This window comes from Malus sylvestris, chromosome 16 (assembly GCF_916048215.2).
Source record: "Malus sylvestris chromosome 16, drMalSylv7.2, whole genome shotgun sequence".
Classification (NCBI taxonomy): Eukaryota; Viridiplantae; Streptophyta; class Magnoliopsida; order Rosales; family Rosaceae; genus Malus; species Malus sylvestris.
The window spans coordinates 35,577,338-35,595,721 of NC_062275.1; the positions used below are offsets into that span (position 1 = coordinate 35,577,338).

The 18,384-nt window shown below is 38.9% G+C and overlaps 1 protein-coding gene across 1 annotated transcript; it reads left to right on the plus strand.

Annotated features, from left to right (window-relative positions):
* Positions 1–1,355: 1,355 nt before the first annotated feature.
* Positions 1,356–5,829, plus strand: LOC126608841 (protein NRT1/ PTR FAMILY 7.3-like). The gene is made up of 5 exons (XM_050276848.1): positions 1,356–1,532; positions 1,809–1,923; positions 3,866–4,083; positions 4,215–4,774; positions 4,890–5,829. Exons 1-5 carry the CDS (start codon positions 1,506–1,508, stop codon positions 5,755–5,757), a joined length of 1,788 nt encoding a protein of 595 aa, XP_050132805.1. The 5' UTR covers positions 1,356–1,505; the 3' UTR covers positions 5,758–5,829.
* Positions 5,830–18,384: the final 12,555 nt, after the last annotated feature.

Below are 18,384 nucleotides of genomic sequence, written 5' to 3' on the forward strand. Positions count from 1 at the left end.
GCCACATACAAGGTGAAATTCCTCATACCCTCTCCGTGCCCGGAAGAAATGGATAACAAGCTACCAGTTGTCCCCTTTTTTTCAAAAAAAAAAATATATATATATATATATATATATATATATATATATATATACATGTATATATACACTTTAAATACAAGATTGTTTTGGTTATATAACAGAAGCCAAACTCTTTAAACTTATTATTCTAGTTCTGACTCGTGACTCATTCTTTCTTACCTCTTGAGCTAATCCTAACCCTTGCTATCTCATCATTTCTCACTGCTCGAGCTAACTTAAGAACATTTAACTTGAAGAATTTCCCGAGCGTAATGACAAGTTAAATTCACTAAACAGAAAACAGTAGCATTGATTCCGAGTGAGCCACTTGACATAATGTAATATGTACCAACAATTAAGGGAAAAGTATGGTTAGCGTATGAAGATAATCACATGATATATGAAAATTTTCCAGGAAAAATGGAAAAAGCATAGGGTAGCTAGCATCAAACCGGGAATACGTTAAAAAACAAGGACTCAATATTATTTGTTCAAAAGACTCTTTATTCTAGAAAATGCAAAAATATTTTTGTTCATAAAAATTAACAAAGGAGAGTGTCATTCGCACATTCATTTTTACCTCTCACACATCCTTGTTAATTTTTTGTCATTGATCTTATTCAATTTATTCAATCTAATGACCGAAAATTAAGAGGGATGGTTGAGAAGTAAAAAGAGGTGTATGGATAGTATCAACCATAACAAATGGCTTCCCATATTATAATGAATAACTTTCTATGATAAAAAAATAATTAAAACCTTCTCAATTTGGTTTTCCCATCTCAGAGCTGTTGTGTGATCCAAGATCAAATATTGAGTTCTAGAAAGTTTCCAAGCACACTTGACACTACCCTATACTCCATACTCTTTTCTTGTTTCTGACTTTCTTTTTTACTACTTGTCTTATTTTTATTTTTATAAAGTGTTACTTTAAATTACTCTAATATGTCGTTAAGGGTAATCAAATTCGAATTCAGACAAATGAATGCACTGTTTTGATCAACTAACTTAATTTACATCTGTTTCTTAATATTCAATTCAAACAAGTTGCTCCCTTATTTTAATCAACTGACTTAAACCACGTTTGTCTCTTAACTTCACTACTCAGTTCAAACATTTGCACTACTTTGATCAACTCGCTTAATTATTTCTTTAACGTTACTACTGAACCCAAATAAATTGCACCTGCACAAAATTGGATCATTTGGTCATGTGGGTAACCCCACTTTTTCTTCTCTTAAATCTCCACCGTTTATTCTCCCCTCCCTTCCTTTATATAAGAACTCCTTCCTCCTCTCTTTGTATAATAACTCCTTCCCCCTCTATTTGTTTGTCCAAGTTCTAATTCTCTCACTTAGCAAACTGTCACTCACCACCACCTACCTCCCCTGTCTCATCCTCTGCACTCCATTTCCTCAAATTTTCTCAGCTCTTCAAGAAAACCAATGGATTGCTTAGAGGTCTGCAAGGAGGTGAGCACATATTACAAATTCACAATGTTCCTCTCTCTCTCTCTCTCTCTCTCTCTCTCTCTCTCTCCTGCATGCCTTCCTTCATAAGCTTCATTTTCCTTAATTTTTCTTCTTATATGGTGATAAATTCTCCAAGCACCACTGTCCTTTTGCGCCTCAAGAAATATTAGACAAATGCATTCTTGGAGAATAGCAAGATTGTTGCGTGAACAATAGGTGCAAAACTGGTTACTATGTTTATTTATTTGTTTATTAACATTTTCCCCTTTTTTCCAGGGCAAGTTCGAAGAAGATCAAGATGAATGTACTCTTGATGGTACAGTTGATATGCATGGCCGCCCTGCAGTCAGATCAAAATCCGGAAGATGGGTTGCTGGAATCATCATACTTTGTAAGCACCAAATCACCAGACCATTTCAAATAAGTTAAACAAAAAATTCTAGAAAAAATAATATTCAATTCAAGAAAAAATAATATTCAAAATAAACAAGATAAATTTCTTAGTCTATATTTCTTCTCTGGTTTTATAGTAGCAATCACACTTATTTTTTCCTTTTTGTTTGTAATATATGATTGTTAAATTGGTCAGTCTCAAGGTCCTATGCTTTTGGGTGGCTTTTATTTATTCATTTTTTCCTTTTCTCAAGAATTTTTGAAACAAATTGGATAGATACGGTTTATACTGAGATGAATACTAGTTTATAGATAAGCAGTTGAAGAAGAGTTTTTGTTGGATGTGAGGTGTGGTTTTCAATGAATAAGGTGAAGGGGAAAAGGACAATATAAGTGGAAGGAAACTGCGCAACATTTGGCACTGAAAACCAAACCGAGTGTTGCACAGAGTTGCTGCATGCTGGCGGGGTTATAGCCAGCTCATCACCATTTCAAAGAAAGACATTAAGACCTCGTTTGGCCTCTCGGCACTTTTAACTGTACTGAATATTTTACTTGAATAGAATAAATAGTTACCAACAATTCAGCTCAGTTAAATAATATAATGTTTTGTTGCATATAATTTTATATTAGTAAAGTGAAATGCTACGTACAGATGAACTGATGTTATGTAAGCTTTAAAGAGAAAGATAAAAAAAAAAATATATATATATATATATATATAATTATTTTTTTCATAGACATCTTATTTATTAGCTTGAGTTCAACTTTGATTGAGATAACTCGAAACTCTGTGTTGGAACCGCGTAGATGACATGACAAGAGAATTGAACCACGCATCAATTCAAAGTAATGCTTGCCAGACACGTAATCAGTGCCTTGATCTTGCATGACGTGGGTTACTGACATGTTTCTTAAAAATTTACGTTACAAATTCTTTGTTTTTTCCCCTTCTCTTTCACGAACTGCGGTAAAAATGCCTTCATTCATCATTAATTAGTCTCAACTGCAGAAATTTGTCATTTTTTTATGATCATTTTTCTTTTTGTGTTGTTTTATTTTAATTTTTAATATCAGACAAAAATATAACAAAAAACAAGAAAAAGGATAAAGTACTCATATGATTTATTCATACTCATATGGTTTCATGTATCTTATGCATACCGACATATTTATGAAGTATACTACAAATTTTTATTCAAAAAAAAAAAAAAAGACTACCATCATACGAACACGTTATAAACGAGATAGTTTGTTGCTTGGTTTTGTCAAATTTAATTGTATTTGATATTATCATTGGGTTTAATGTCCTACTTTGCACTATAGCTGTGTTGTATAAAATTAGGTCCTTATACAATATTTAAAAGCTTGACTGTAGATCAAATAACTTGGTCATGCCCTAAAGCTTTCCTTCTTTTTGGTGTTAAAAGGAAAAAACCAATCTACTTTTCTTTTAAAATATTATAGGTATATATATATAGCAAGACGATTAGGTATTGAAATGGTTACAGGCCACAAATCCATTAATTTTACTGTTGCACATGAACCTAATTAATTTATATGTGCGTGCGTTATCACTGAAACGTTTTCTTATGGAGCTATCTATCTCTCCTTTAAAGAGAGCCTCTGCTGTGCTTGTGAAGTAGCTAAATATATAGCTTGAGTGCACATGTATGATGACTGATGCTTATTAATGACGGTCCGATCTTCTAGTGGGAGGAAGGAAGAGTCTGATTTCGGTTAAGTATGATTGAAACCGAAGATGGACTAATTATTAATGATTGATACATGTTGAACATGTTGGCACATAAATAATTTAGACGCAACTCGTTTTATTTGTTTGAATCATGATTTGGCCTCGAGTTTAATTCCTCGAAAATTAAGCCCATGTCATAACCTTCTGACCCTTGTCTTTATTGTATTGTTCAATGAAAAACCAGTGAATCAAGGCCTGGCTACCCTAGCATTCTTCGGAGTCGGGGTGAACTTGGTCTTATACTTAACAAGGGTGTTGCAACAAGACAATGCGACAGCTGCTAACAACGTGAGCAAATGGACTGGAACAGTTTACATCTTCTCTCTTGTTGGTGCTTTCCTTAGTGATTCATATTGGGGAAGATACAAAACTTGTTCTATCTTTCAACTCATCTTTGTCATCGTAAGTATAAGCTAGTTTTTATTTATTTGTTTGCTTCTGTTTTGCATTTTCGACTAAACGCATTACCTTGTGTATGATTTACTTTTCTTTTCAATGCGATGTTTATGACACTTGCCTGCATTTGATAACAGGGTCTGGTATCGTTGTCACTGTCATCACAGCTCTTCTTGCTCAACCCTAAAGGTTGTGGGAGCAAAGAAAATCCATGTGGATCTCATTCAAGCTGGAAAATTTGGCTATTCTACCTCTCCACCTACCTAATTGCCCTAGGATACGGAGGATACCAACCAAACATTGCAACTTTTGGAGCCGATCAGTATGATGAAGAGGACAGCAAGGAAGGGCTCTCAAAGGTGGCGTTTTTCAGCTACTTCTACCTGGCTATGAACCTCGGTTCCCTTTTCTCCAACACCATATTAGGTTTCTTTGAGGATGAAGGAATTTGGGCTATTGGGTTCTGGGCATCTGCAGCATCAGCATTTGCAGGATTGGTCTTGTTCCTTGCTGGGACTGCTAGGTACAGGCACTTCAAACCAAATGGCAACCCACTCTCAAGGTTTTGCCAAGTCTTGGTTGCTGCCATGAAGAAATGCAGGGCACATATGCCACAAGGTGGAGAGGACTTGTACGACGAGAGTAACAAGGAGTCTTCAAATAGCAACCGAAAGATCCTCTACACCCATGGATTCAAGTACGAGTATAGCTTAAACTCATTAAATCATTCTATTCCTTAACTTCGCTAGTTCCCGAATTTTTATGGCTATTGAAATACAGAGCTAACTCATTTTCATCAACATTAACTGCAGGTTCTTGGACAGGGCTGCATATATCTCATCAAGAGATTTAGATTACCAGAAGCAGGGCATCCGCAGCCCATGGCGTCTCTGCCCGATCTCACAAGTGGAAGAAGTGAAATGCATTTTAAGATTACTCCCAATTTGGCTCTGCACCATTATCTACTCTGTGGTGTTTACACAAATGGCTTCCCTCTTTGTAGAGCAGGGAGCTGCCATGAAAACTACTATTCCAAACTTCAGCATCCCACCAGCAAGCATGTCTAGCTTCGACATCATCAGTGTGGCCGTTTTCATTTTCATTTATCGACGGATTATAGACCCATTTGTAGGCAGAATAAAGAAATCAGATGCTAAAGGGCTTACTGAGCTTCAACGAATGGGCATTGGCCTTGTTATAGCAGTCATGGCAATGCTTTCAGCAGGAATTGTTGAGTGCTATAGACTCAAGTATGCCGATAAAGAATGCCCGCATTGTGACGGCTCAAGCTCCTTAAGCATCTTCTGGCAAATTCCTCAGTACGCATGTATAGGAGCTTCAGAAGTTTTCATGTATGTGGGTCAACTGGAGTTCTTCAATGCACAAACACCAGATGGACTAAAGAGCTTTGGAAGCGCCCTATGCATGACATCCATCTCGCTTGGTAACTACTTTAGCACCTTTCTCGTAAGCGTGGTCATGAAGTTCTCAACTGTGGATCACATGCCCGGATGGATCCCCGGAAACCTCAACAGGGGTCACCTAGATAGGTTTTATTTCCTCTTAGCTGTCTTGACGTCAATAGATTTGATTGTCTACATTGCATGCGCCAAGTGGTACAAGAACATCAAGTTGGAGGGAAGATTTGAAGTAGATGATGAAGAAAACTGTGAAGTTTGATGTTAGTTCAAATCAAGCAGACGTGTTAAGAACCTGTGCTAGCACTATTGTAATACACTCTGTGAAGCTGTAGCCCTCTCTCTCTCTCTCTCTCTCTCTCTCTCTCTCTCTCTCTCTCTAACCTTAATGGGAGCACCCTGTAAAGAATGTAGGAGACGTGATGGCTTTTGAATATATTTCTTCAATTACTAAACAATTCTTCATACAAGGTATTATATACAATATTGTACAATCAATACACATCTATAATCATGGCATGCAAGCCGTGATCCCCAATTAGTGGGATTGACCTAGACTAGAATGGTAGGATATAATTATAATGACTTTTCCCTGATCTGTAGGGTTTTAGCCCAGGTTAGGAAAGGAATAATAATATTTCCTTAATACTCCCCCTCAAGTTGGAGAGTGAATATCGTGAACTCCTAACTTGTCGCGTAGAGTCACAAATTGGTCCTTTCCTAAAGCTTTTGTAAACACATCTGCTAGCTGAAACCGCGTAGGAACATGTGAAGGACTAATCATTCCAGCTTGCAGTTTTTCTCGTACAATATGGCAGTCAATTTCAATGTGCTTTGTACGTTCATGGAAAACTGGATTAGCGGCAATGTACAAGGCCACTTGATTATCACAGTACAATGGTGTTAGAGCTACCTGTGGTACCTTTAGATCTTGTAAAATATATCGCAACCAAGTTAGCTCCAAGCATGTATTGGCCATAGCTCGATATTCGGCTTCTGCTGATGATCTAGAGACATTGGTTTGTTTCTTGGATCTCCATGAGATAAGAGAATTTCCAAGAAAAATGCAGTATCCGGTGACTGATCTCCTTGTGGCACGACAACCTCCCCAATCTGAATCACAGAAGGCTTTTAAGGCAAGATTGTTAGAGGCGGGAAACAGCAAACCTTGACCAGGTGTACCTTTGATGTATCTAAGGATCCGTAAGGCAGCATCCCAATGTGTTTTCCGAGGTTGATGCATGAATTGACTAAGTGTTCGGACGGAGTAAACTATATCCGGCCTTGTGACAGTGAGATAAATTAACCTGCCAATCAATCTTCTGTACTTGGTTGGGTCATTGAGCAACTCTCCATCTGTGGGGGTGAGCTTGAGATTTTGTTCCATCGGAAACTTGTCTGGCCGTGCACCTGTGAGTCCTGAGTCTTGCAAAATATCTAGTGTGTATTTTCTTTGAGACATGAAAATACCTTTCTTTGAACGTGAAAACTCAATGCCTAAGAAATACTTCAAATCTCCAAGGTCTTTGATGCAGAAGCGTTTGAGAAGAAACGTTTTAAGGTGATTCATTTCTTCAAGATCATTGCCTGTGAGGAGTATGTCATCAACATATATAAGAACTACAGTAAATGAAGTACCTTGTGCCTTAGTGAAGAGAGAGTAATCAGCTTTTGATTGATTGTAACCAACTCTCCGAATGGTTTCTGAAAAGGTAGAAAACCAGTTTCTAGAAGCCTGTTTGAGTCCATAAAGAGATTTGTTGAGCCGACACACAATGTTCTCCCCCTGTCGGCGAAGGCCAGGAGGAGGCTCCATGTAAACCACTTCATGCAAGTCACCATGAAGGAAGGCATTTTGGACATCTAATTGGTGGATATACCAATGACAGGCTGATGCAATAGTAAGAAGACACCGGAGGGTGGTGAGTTTGGCGGTCGGAGAAAAGGTTTCTTGATAGTCAACACCCTCAACCTGAGTATAACCCTTGGCGACAAGACGAGCTTTGTATCGCTCAATGGTGCCGTCAGACTTGTATTTGATTTTGTAGACCCATTTGCAGCCGATAGGTTTATGACCAAGAGGCAGTGGAACCATACTCCATGTGTTATTTTGTTGCAAAGCATCTAATTCGGCATGCATGGCCTGTTGCCAATGAGGATCTTGGATAGCTTGAGCATAGGAAGTGGGCTCGGTAGGACCTGTTATGTTAGCTAGAAAAGCAAAATGGGTAGGAGAGAAACGAGAATATGAGAGGAAATCAGAAAGAGGATAACGAGTACCTGAAGAACGAGGAGCCAGGGTAGATGGACTGACGTGGTTGGACATGTGGTAGTCTTTATGCCATGTCGGAGGGTGCTTAGGACGGGTAGATTGTCGGGAAGGTGCTACGGTGGGCTGAGAAGGGAGGGGTGGTGTCGGTTTGGAAGCAGGAGAAAGTGGGCTTGGATCGGGAGTGGGTGTGCTAGTATGAGAAAAAGTGGGGCTGTTGTCATGAAGGTGTGGGCTGGTAGGAGAGAGTGGGCTGGCAAGTGGTAATGGGTCAGCGGAAGTGGGTGAGGGAGGAGGGGATTCAATGGTGGTAGTCACGGGAGGGTGGGGTTTGTATGTGGTAGGCACATGGCCTGAGTCGGGTGGGGTCGGGGCAGTTAATGGGCTGGTGGTGATTGGGTCATCAAGTGGGGCAAAAGGCAGCATGCCTGATGGGTTTAGACGGTGTGTGGGGCCTGGTGGTTCATGAGAATGTGCGGAATGTGGAGCATAGGGAAATGTGGTTTCGTGAAAGTGTATATCACGGCTGACAAAAAATGTATGGGTATCCAAATCAAAAAGTTGATAACCCTTTTGACCATGAGGGTAGCCAACAAAAATGCAACGTTTGGCACGAGTGTCAAATTTGTGTGTGTGGTGAACAACAGTAGCATAACAGAGGCAACCAAAAACGCGCAAATGAGTGAGTGATGGCGGTCGGTTGTACAAAAGTTCAAAAGGTGATTTATTAGAAAGTAATGGTGATGGGAGACGATTAATGAGATAGACAGCTGTCAAAACACATTCACCCCAAAATCAGAGAGGTAAGTGGGATTGGAAGCGGAGGGCACGGGCAACAGTGAGAATGTGACGATGTTTGCGTTCGACAACTCCATTTTGTTGTGGAGTGTAAACACATGTGCGTTGATATTCAATGCCATTGGTTTGAAAAAATGATTTCATGGATAAAAATTCTAGCCCATTATAAACCCGGATTGCCTTAATGTTGGCATGAAATTGTGTGTGGACAAAAGATATGAAGGTTTGCAAAAGTTGTTGTGTTTGAGATTTAAATTGCATAAGAAATATCCATGTGCATCTAGTAAAATCATCTACAATGGTAAGAAAGAATCTAGCCCCTGAATGTGTGGGAATTTTGTGTGGGCCCTAAATATCACAATGTAATAAATCGAAGGCAGCATGAGTTGAAATTGAACTTAAAGAAAAAGGAAGTCTAGTTTGTTTGGCCATAGGACAAATGCCACAATTATTATCAAAAGATAAATTATTTGAAGACAATAATGGAGATACTAATTTAAGACGAGAAGGAGAAGGATGGCCAAGACGCATGTGCCATAAGTTGGAGGGTTGTGAAACTTGGCAAGAAACCGGTGTCTTTTGCACTGGGGACATGTAATAAAGACCGCCATGTTGTTTACCCGAGCCAATCATCTTCCCTGTAGCCAAGTCCTGCAAGACACAAAAGGTAGGAAATAGTATGACACAACAATTTAGAGAATCAGTGACCTTGCTGGCAGACATGAGGTTTAAACGGAATGATGGGACACATAAAACATTATCTAAAGTGATGTCAGAATTAAATTGTATTGTGCCAGTAGAAGTGATTGGGGCGGTAGAACCTGTGGGTAAATTGACTATGGGTGTAGGCGATGAATTTGTTTTAGTGAAAAGTGTGGAATCAGAAGTGATGTGATCTGTAGCTCCGCTATCCAAAATCCAAGGCTTTGAAAATATAGAATTTATTGAAGGGATAGAAACAGAGGGCAGACCTGCAGCATTTGCATAAGCATTGTTATTACCGGAAGCATGGTTGGAATTGATCAAGGACACAGCATGGGCAAGTTGTTGTAGCTGTTCATGAGAAAAGGCCTGCAATGGATTGGATGATGATGAGGATGGGGCCCAAATGGAAACATGAGGCATGCTGTTGTCGGCTTGCTGTCTCTCGGCAGCATGGGCATAGGAGTCACGCGCCATGCTGTCTTTTGTGATGTCTTGATTTCCGCGCGGCTGCTGCCCCTTGTGGTGCTGTCGGCCACTAGAATTTTTGGTGCCGTTTTTGAATCGACATCTTTCCTCAGTATGCCCATTTTTGTCACAATAATTGCAGTGGTATTTTAATGTTCTTCAATTTTCAATCGAATGTCCATCTTTGTCGCAGTGAGTACAGTGTGGTTTATTAAGGGAGCCATTCTGTCGACTTTGAACTGCAGCGGCAATGGAAAAATTATCGGTTGTTCCCGACGTCATATGGCGTTGTGTCTCTTCTTGAGCAACGAGTGAGTACGCTTGACGGACATTTGGTAGCGGTGTCATCATGAGGATATTGCTGCGAACTCCACTGTATGTATCGTTGAGTCCCATGAGAAATTGCATCATTCGGTCTTCTTCTGTTTGTTCATTGTGTTGCTTCATTTGGTTGCATGTGGGAGGAGTGCGATAGGTGTCCAGTTCATCCCATAGGGCCTTGAGTTGTGTGTAATAGGTTGAAATTGTCATGGTGCCTTGTGAAAGAGAGGCAATAGATTTTTGAAGTTGATAGATTGTCGGCGCATTCTTTTGTGAGAATAATTCTTTGAAATTTTCCCACACTTGGTGAGCACTTTTGGCGTGAACGACACCTTTGGATAGGTTGCTCTCCACGGACTGTGCAAACCATGATAAAATCATGCTATTGCATTGTTTCCACAGTGCATATTCTTTTGGCTCCGTTATATCTGATGGAGGCTCAATGGAGCCATCAATAAAGCCGACCTTGTTTTTTGCGGTGAGTGCATGAATCATGGATTTACTCCAAGATGGATAGTTGGAGCCATTCAATTTTTCAGGAACTAGCATATGGCCAGGGTGATCTGAGTGATGGACATAGTAAGGACTTGATGGATCCATACCGAGGTTGATGTTGTTGCTGCTTGAAAATTTTGTTGGTGTTTGATCTGTCATGTTGTTTGAAGGCTAGGAATACAGGTACCAAGATTATGCTCTGTATACCATGTAAAGAATGTAGGAGACGTGATGGCTTTTGAATATATTTCTTCAATTACTAAACAGTTCTTCATACAAGGTATTATATACAATATTGTACAATCAATACACATCTATAATCATGGCATGCAAGCCGTGATCCCCAATTAGTGGGATTGACCTAGACTAGAATGGTAGGATATAATTATAATGACTTTTCCCTGATCTGTAGGGTTTTATCCCAGGTTAGGAAAGGAATAATAATATTTCCTTAATACACCCCTTACCTCACTTAATTTGCTGGGTTTTTGGGAAGACGTTTTTCCAAAGCATTCCTGATTTAACAAAACAAATCGCTTTCTAGGATGGATTGATTGCCAACATCGGATGAGAAGAAAAAGAAATGAACAATCAGTCACACTCGATGTCAATGTCGATGCAAATTTCCACCAACTTCAGTTATTTTTGGCTCCACATTCAGGACGATGCTTCATAAGATTTTTCAACTAGTTAAACTGAAACTTCAATTCAAATACTAGCAACTATAAGAAAACGAAGATAAAAGAAAGAAAATTCATCACAGGTTCAAAATCAACTTTCTTGAATCCAGATTGGTTGTGCAGCGCTTTGGACAAATGTTGCATACTCTCCCTCTTTCAAAAGATCCTTAGCCTATGGATCAACATTTTCAAACATTTAGATGACATACGTGTTGGATTTGGCATTAAATCAACATGCATAAACTAAATCAAGAATCAAACAAGGATTAAGATATCTTGGACACAAGATATTTGGGTTTGTGTTTCCTCATTGGTTGGGGATTTGGTTTCCTATATTCTAGGGACTTTGTGTTAACCTATGATATCTATTAGTATAAATAGATGGATGTGGGATAGAGTTTTGTGTGGGAGAGTTTTGAGAGGCATAAGTTTGAATACTTAGAGAACACTTTGTGTCTGTAAGTTTTCTTGTATTTGTTGGTAATAAATAAAGCTTCTGTTGTTAGAGAGGTACTCTATATTGGAGGAACTCTGAAATAGTTGTGTTTTGTTTATTGCCTGATTGGTTTTTGGTTAAGCTTGTAACAAGTGGTATCAAGAGCTTAGGTTCTTACGTGGGTTGTGATTATCAAGTAATGACGAAGACTGGTGATTCTACCAATGGTGATGATGTTGAAGAAATGTCTGGCACTAGTAGAACCAAAACGACAATTCAGAGTGCTTGGTTTGAAATTGAGAAATTTGATGGAACGAACAACTTTGCTATGTGGCAATATGAGGTTCGAATCTCAAGAGATACAAAGAGGGCACGAAGATGATTGACTATCTAGACGAGTTTAACAAGCTTCTAGTTGAATTGACAAATCTTGAAGAGATAATCAAAGACGAAGACAAGGCTTTGATCCTGATGAACTCATTGCCTGAATCCTATGAGTCTTTCGTGACTACTTGGATTTATGGCATGGAGACAATTAAGTATGATGAAATCTCAAGTGCTCTTATGAATAATGAGGTGAGACATTTTGACAGGCAAGAAAGGAATAACTCTGAAGCTTTGATGGTGAGAGGGAGATCAAAAGAAAAGAAATGTTCGTACAAGAAAAATAGTAGGTCTCGTACTAGAGAAGTCTCAAAGAATAGAAAGTTCTTGGACAAAGATGAGTATGCTTTTTGTCATGAAAAAGGACACTGGAAAAAGGACTGCCCTAAAATCAAAGAAAAGACTAAAAAGAAGAATGACGACTCAGAAGCAAATATGGTTGAAGTCACGGATGAGAAATTTGTTTATGCCCTAACTGCATCGAGCATTATGGATTATATGAAAGAGTGGATGCTCGACACAGGTAGTACCCATCATATGACTTCTCAAAGGCATTGGTTTTCAAGCTTCAAAGTTATGAATGCAATTGTGTATATGGGAGATGATAACCCATGTACAACTCAAGGAATTGGAAGCATCAGGATCAAGCATCATGATGGTGTGATTCGAGAATTGCATGGTGTAAGGTACGTCCCAAATCTGAAGAAAAATTTGATCGCACTAGGCACTTTCAAGTCATAAGACTACAAGTTTTACTCCGATAACAACGTGCTCAAAGTTTCTAAAGAAGCACTTGTCATAATGAAAGGGCCTTAGAATGGTTTACTTTATATGCTACAAGGAAAGGCTTTGGAAAATGGAGTGACTATAGTAGCTGATGAAATGGTGACTTGTCTGCATTATGGCACATAAGGTTGGGACATGCAGGAAAACAAGCATTGCAAGGATTGATCAAGTAAGGGAGTTTAAAATGAGCAAACACTAGAAAGATAGAGTTCTATGAGCACTGTAATTAAACAAAGGTGAAATTTGGCTCAGCTGTTAATTAAACGAAAGGAATTTCAGACTATGTTCACTCTGATATTTGGGGGTCTGCAAAGAATGCTTCTTTAGGTGGAAAAGATGGTTTGTATCTTTTATTGATGACTGCTCTCTCAGATCATGGATATATATGATGAAACAAAAGGATGAGGTTCTTGACATCTTCCTGGAATGGAAGAACATGGTGGAGAACAAGACTGGAAAGAAGATTAAGATACTGAGAAGTGACAATGGAGGGGAATATACCTCTGATCCTTTCTTCAAAGTGTGTAAAAAGGAAGGGATTACTCAACATTTCAGTGTTAGACATACTCCACAACATAATGGGATTGTAGAGAGACTAAATAGGACCTTGCTCGAGAAAGTTCGTTGCATGCTATCTCAAGCTAAGCTGCCAAAGAGATTTTGGGCAGAAGCTTTGAGCTATGCATGTCATGTGCTTAATCGACTACCATCAACAGCATTGGAAGGTAGAACACCCATTGAAGTGTGGTCTAGAGAACTAGCTTAGGACTACGATAAGCTACGAGTGTTTGGATGCAATGCCTACTTTCATGTGAAGGAAAACAAACTACATCCACGAGCCAAGAAAGCTATATTTATGGGATTCAATAGTGGTGTGAAAGGCTTCAAACTTTGGTGTCCTGAGTTGAACAAGATTATAGTAAGTAGAGATATGACATTCGATAAAAATCACACGAAATTAAAGGAAGATGTTCAGATGGTCAAGCTTGGGGAACAACTAATTGTGAATTCACATCCAAGTAAGGAAGTTGTGGAAGAAGAAAGACAAGGTGATCAACTTGAACATGAAGAGAGTGATCATGAAGAAGAAACACCATCAGAATACCTAAGGATACAAGATGATTGCATGGCCAAAAGGAAAGGAAAAAGAGACATATCCTTACCTGTGTGATATAAAGATTGCATGGTATGCATTGTATATGCATTGCCAGTAATTGAGGTAGAAATTCCCACTAATTTTGTCAGTTATGATTTTCCTATAACTATTGGCTACTTAAAACCTTTGACAGATGAACTCTTCTTCTCGTTTAGCAGATTGTCACTTTTATAACACTCTACTCGCCATTAGGGGAGATAAGAAGGTTATCGTTCATGAGGAATGGCGTGAATTATCATGGACGATTGCCACTATGTTTGATTTAGATCTTTGGACAGAACAATCTAAAAGTTGAAATGTGATGAATCGTAGATCTTCAGAGTGTTGCCCAAAGCATGTCGGATATGTTACCGATCTAACAAAAGTGACGAGATCACATATACCAGCTTCAAACGTGCCTGCAAAGATAGACATACCTAATAGACTTCGAATCACTATCCAAGAATGATGGAACGCTACAAACGTGTCATGCAGATTGCCGCACCTAATGCCCGATCATAGTACACTGGTGGCTAGCCAATCATCTGCTTCCACCCAAAAGTGTGGTAGACCAGTTGGTCCAAAGGATTCACAACCCCAGAAGAGGAAACCAACATCACGGACTAGTGAAACTAGTGTGGATCCAGCCTTTGCCTAGTAATCTTATCAAACACATAAGGTTATTCTAGATTATGGAATCGTCCTTGAAGAAAAGAATCATTTTCCTGAGAATCGAGAAATTTTGGTCCACTATGCTTTCTTATGCTAGCTTAGATAAGGTTTGGAATATGAATGAGATGATAGTTGACAATGTATTCACATATGCCGTAACTAATGATATCATGTTGAGCGATGACATTGAGTCACATTCTGTTGATGAATGTTGATATCAAACAAATTGGTCAAATTGGAAACAAGCACTCCAGGTCGAACTTGATTCACTTGCGAAACGTAAGGTGTTTGGGCTCATAGTTCCTAAACCACCACATTTTAAGTCCATTGGCTACAAGTGGGTTTTCGTGAGGAAAGGTAATGAAAAGAATGAAATAGTGTGATTCAAAGCACGCCTTATGGCATAAGGCTTCTCTCAATGCCCTGAGATTGATTAAGAGAAAACATAGTTGCCCATTATGGATGTTATTCCTTATCAATTTGGTAGTTTCCGAAAAACTGAATATGCAGCTCATGCGTGTGGTAACCGTTTATCTCTATGGAGATCTTGATACGGAAATCTACATGAAAGTTTCTGAAGGACTTTCATTGACTAAATAGTTTTAGACCACGAAACACCCTCTCGATTAAATTGAGGTGTTCACTTTACAATTGAAATAATCAGATTTACAATCGTTGTAGTTTATGTTAATGGGATGGATCTCTATGGGGATCTTGATACGGAAATCCTATGCATGTCCATTAAGAAGTCACATCCTGGATTTACGATCATTGTAGTTTATGTCGATGGCATGGATCTCACTAAGACTCTTAAAGAGCTCGAGAGAATTGTTGCGGACCTAAATTCGGAATTTGGGATGAAAGATCTTGGTAAAAATTGATACTGCCTAGGCTTGGAGATCGAGCATTGTTTAGATGGTATTCTTGTCCATCAATCAAACTACACCAAAAGGTGTTCCGTTGTTTTAATGAGGATAACGCGAAGCTTTCGAGTACTCCTATGGTCGTCTGAACGCTAGATGTAAAATGAGACCTTTTCCGTCCTAAAGACGATGTGAAAGAGGTATTGGAGCCTGAAGTCTTTACTTGTTTGCAATTGGCACTTTATCGTACTTAGCTCAGTGCACTAGACTGGACATTTCCTTCAATGTTAATCTTTTAGCAAGAATAGCAACGTGCACACATGTAGACACTGGACTGATACTAAAAGAATCTTCTGCTACCTAAAAGGTGCAATAAATTTGGGGTTGTTCTACCCTACGAATCCTCAAGAAGAGTCGATGTCTCCCTCAATCTTTGGAATTATTCTCGCCTTATTGGTTATGCTGACGCGGGTTACTTGTCTGACTCACAAAGGGCACGTTCTCAAACAAGTTATGTTTTTACTGTTAGACACACTGCAATATTTTGGAGATCAATGAAACATACCTTAGTTGCGATTTCTTCGAACCATGTTGAAATTATCGCCCTACACGAACCACTCAAGAATGCTTCTGGTTAAGAGTTGTTTGTCAAGCATATTCGAAGCACATGCGGACTTTCTTCTGCTATTGACGTCCCTACAACAATTTATGAATATAATGCATCATGTATGGAGAAAATCAAGAAAGGATACCTCAAATAAGACAACACCAAGCATATTACGCCAAAGTTCTTTTTCTTTCATCAACAATAAGAACATCAGAAAATTGAAATTAAGCAAATCTGTTACTAGGACAACCTAGTCCACTTATTCACCAAGTCACTGCTGAAGTATACTTTTTTGAAGCTTGTTCGAGGAATTGGTATACGTAAACTTTATGAGTTGAAACATTGTAGTTGTCTTTGGAATTATGTTAAATTCAGGGGAGTGTCCCGAAATGTACTCACTTGACCTTAATGTACTCTTTTTTCCTACGATTAGAAGCATTATCCTTTTGATTTTTGCTACCTTACTACGTTTTAATGAGGCACCCATCATAGGTTGGTCATATCCTTATGTACATCACATAGACGTTTAAATTAGCTTTGCATCCAACTCATCATTTTCCTTAGATTATGGGTTTTACCATAGCCAAGTTTTAAGAGACTTATTTCTAAAAGTTCTCTTGTTTGAAACTATCGTGTTCCTTAATCAACGCTGACTAGACGACTTCATCAACTTTGCTAAATCTAATGTGATATCTGCTTGAGTATTTACACACTAAAAAGGAATGTTGTGAACATGATTTAATATATGTGATTATGTAAATCCTAGTTAGATTGGGTTTTAGATTACATATTATTCTAGTGTTTGTTTCCTATTAGCCTTTGTATTACTTGGAGTACAAGTTACTCTTTCATCATTATTGCTGGAGGGAAATCTCAACTTCAACGTTTGTTCCAACACCAGCCCATCTGGACTAAATAAAACTAATCTAGCTCTAGCACGGTTCGGATTGGCAGATCCATCAACGTATATATGCCAGCCTGCGTTGGTCTTAGAAGGTTCCATAGTGGGCTCTTCTGCATTTATGGATTCCGGGGTGAATTCAACAATGAAATTTACGAGTGTTTGTCCCTTGATGGCGGTCTTGGTCATGTAGATCAATATTTTTTGTCCTAGCTCAATAGTCTATTTATTAACTCTAGTGAAGCCGTTCAGACTGTGGAGAATCAACAGGAATGGGAATTCAGTTATTACCACGATCTGGAATGAATTGAAGTAGGGCGTAAGCTTCCTTGCCGCCATGATCAGTGCCATAATCAGCTTCTACATCTTGAGGTACCTTGTCTCTGGTTAGAGGATAGCCTTCAAAACATAATAGATCTACTTTTGGCCTTCTGAGTCTTCCCGAACCAGAGTAGCACTAACTACAGCTTCAAACACAACTAAATACAAGTATAAATCTTCTCCTAATATAGGCTTTAAGAGGAAAGAGGGTGAAGAGAAGTATTCTTTCAGTTTGAGGAACATTTGTACACACTCTTTGTCCCATAATAGCCCTCTATTATTTTTTATGGCATTAAAGAAAAACTTGCACTTATTTGTTGGTCTGGAGAGGAATTGACTTAGTGAATCAGCTATGCCCATAAAACTCTGGATCTTTTTCATAGTTCGTGAAGGCATCTCACTAATCGCCTTAATTTGATTCGGGTTGGCCTATATGCCCTTCTGAGTCACCAAATATCCCAAAAACTTTCCACTTTGGACACCAAAGAGGATTGAGTCTCAACTGGTACTTGCGGAGTACATCGAATGACTCTGCCAAGTCAGCCAAATTATCCCCATTTCACTTGCTCTTCACGACCATGTCATCAATGTATACCTCCACGATTATTCCAATACTTTCCTTAAAATGCCGGCAAAAATGGTGAATTTATGGATATTTCTAGACCTCATTCAAATGGTAGAGATGGGTCTGCGGCGGAGAGGTTGTTGGATGGAAGGAATGATGGGTTGTTTTCTGGAATTGCAGTGATGGCGAGTACTATGTTGCCGGTGACAAAAAGTGTGGTGGTGAATATGCACTGGGGTGTGAATCTTCTAGCAAAGTTTGGTAAAATGATGCCATATTTAATGGTGAATAAGATTGGGTTTGAGAGAGTTAAGGAGGTGAAGGTAGTGTGGAGGAGAAGATGGCTGAAAGCAATGTGGGTGATTTGGAATTGTTGAAGGGGATGTGCTTTTTGGATGAGAAGGGATTTGGAGGACTTGGAGAAGGAGAAAATAAGGAAATGAAGCAGAGGGAAATGAAGCAAAGGTTGGAGGATGAAGTTCGGAG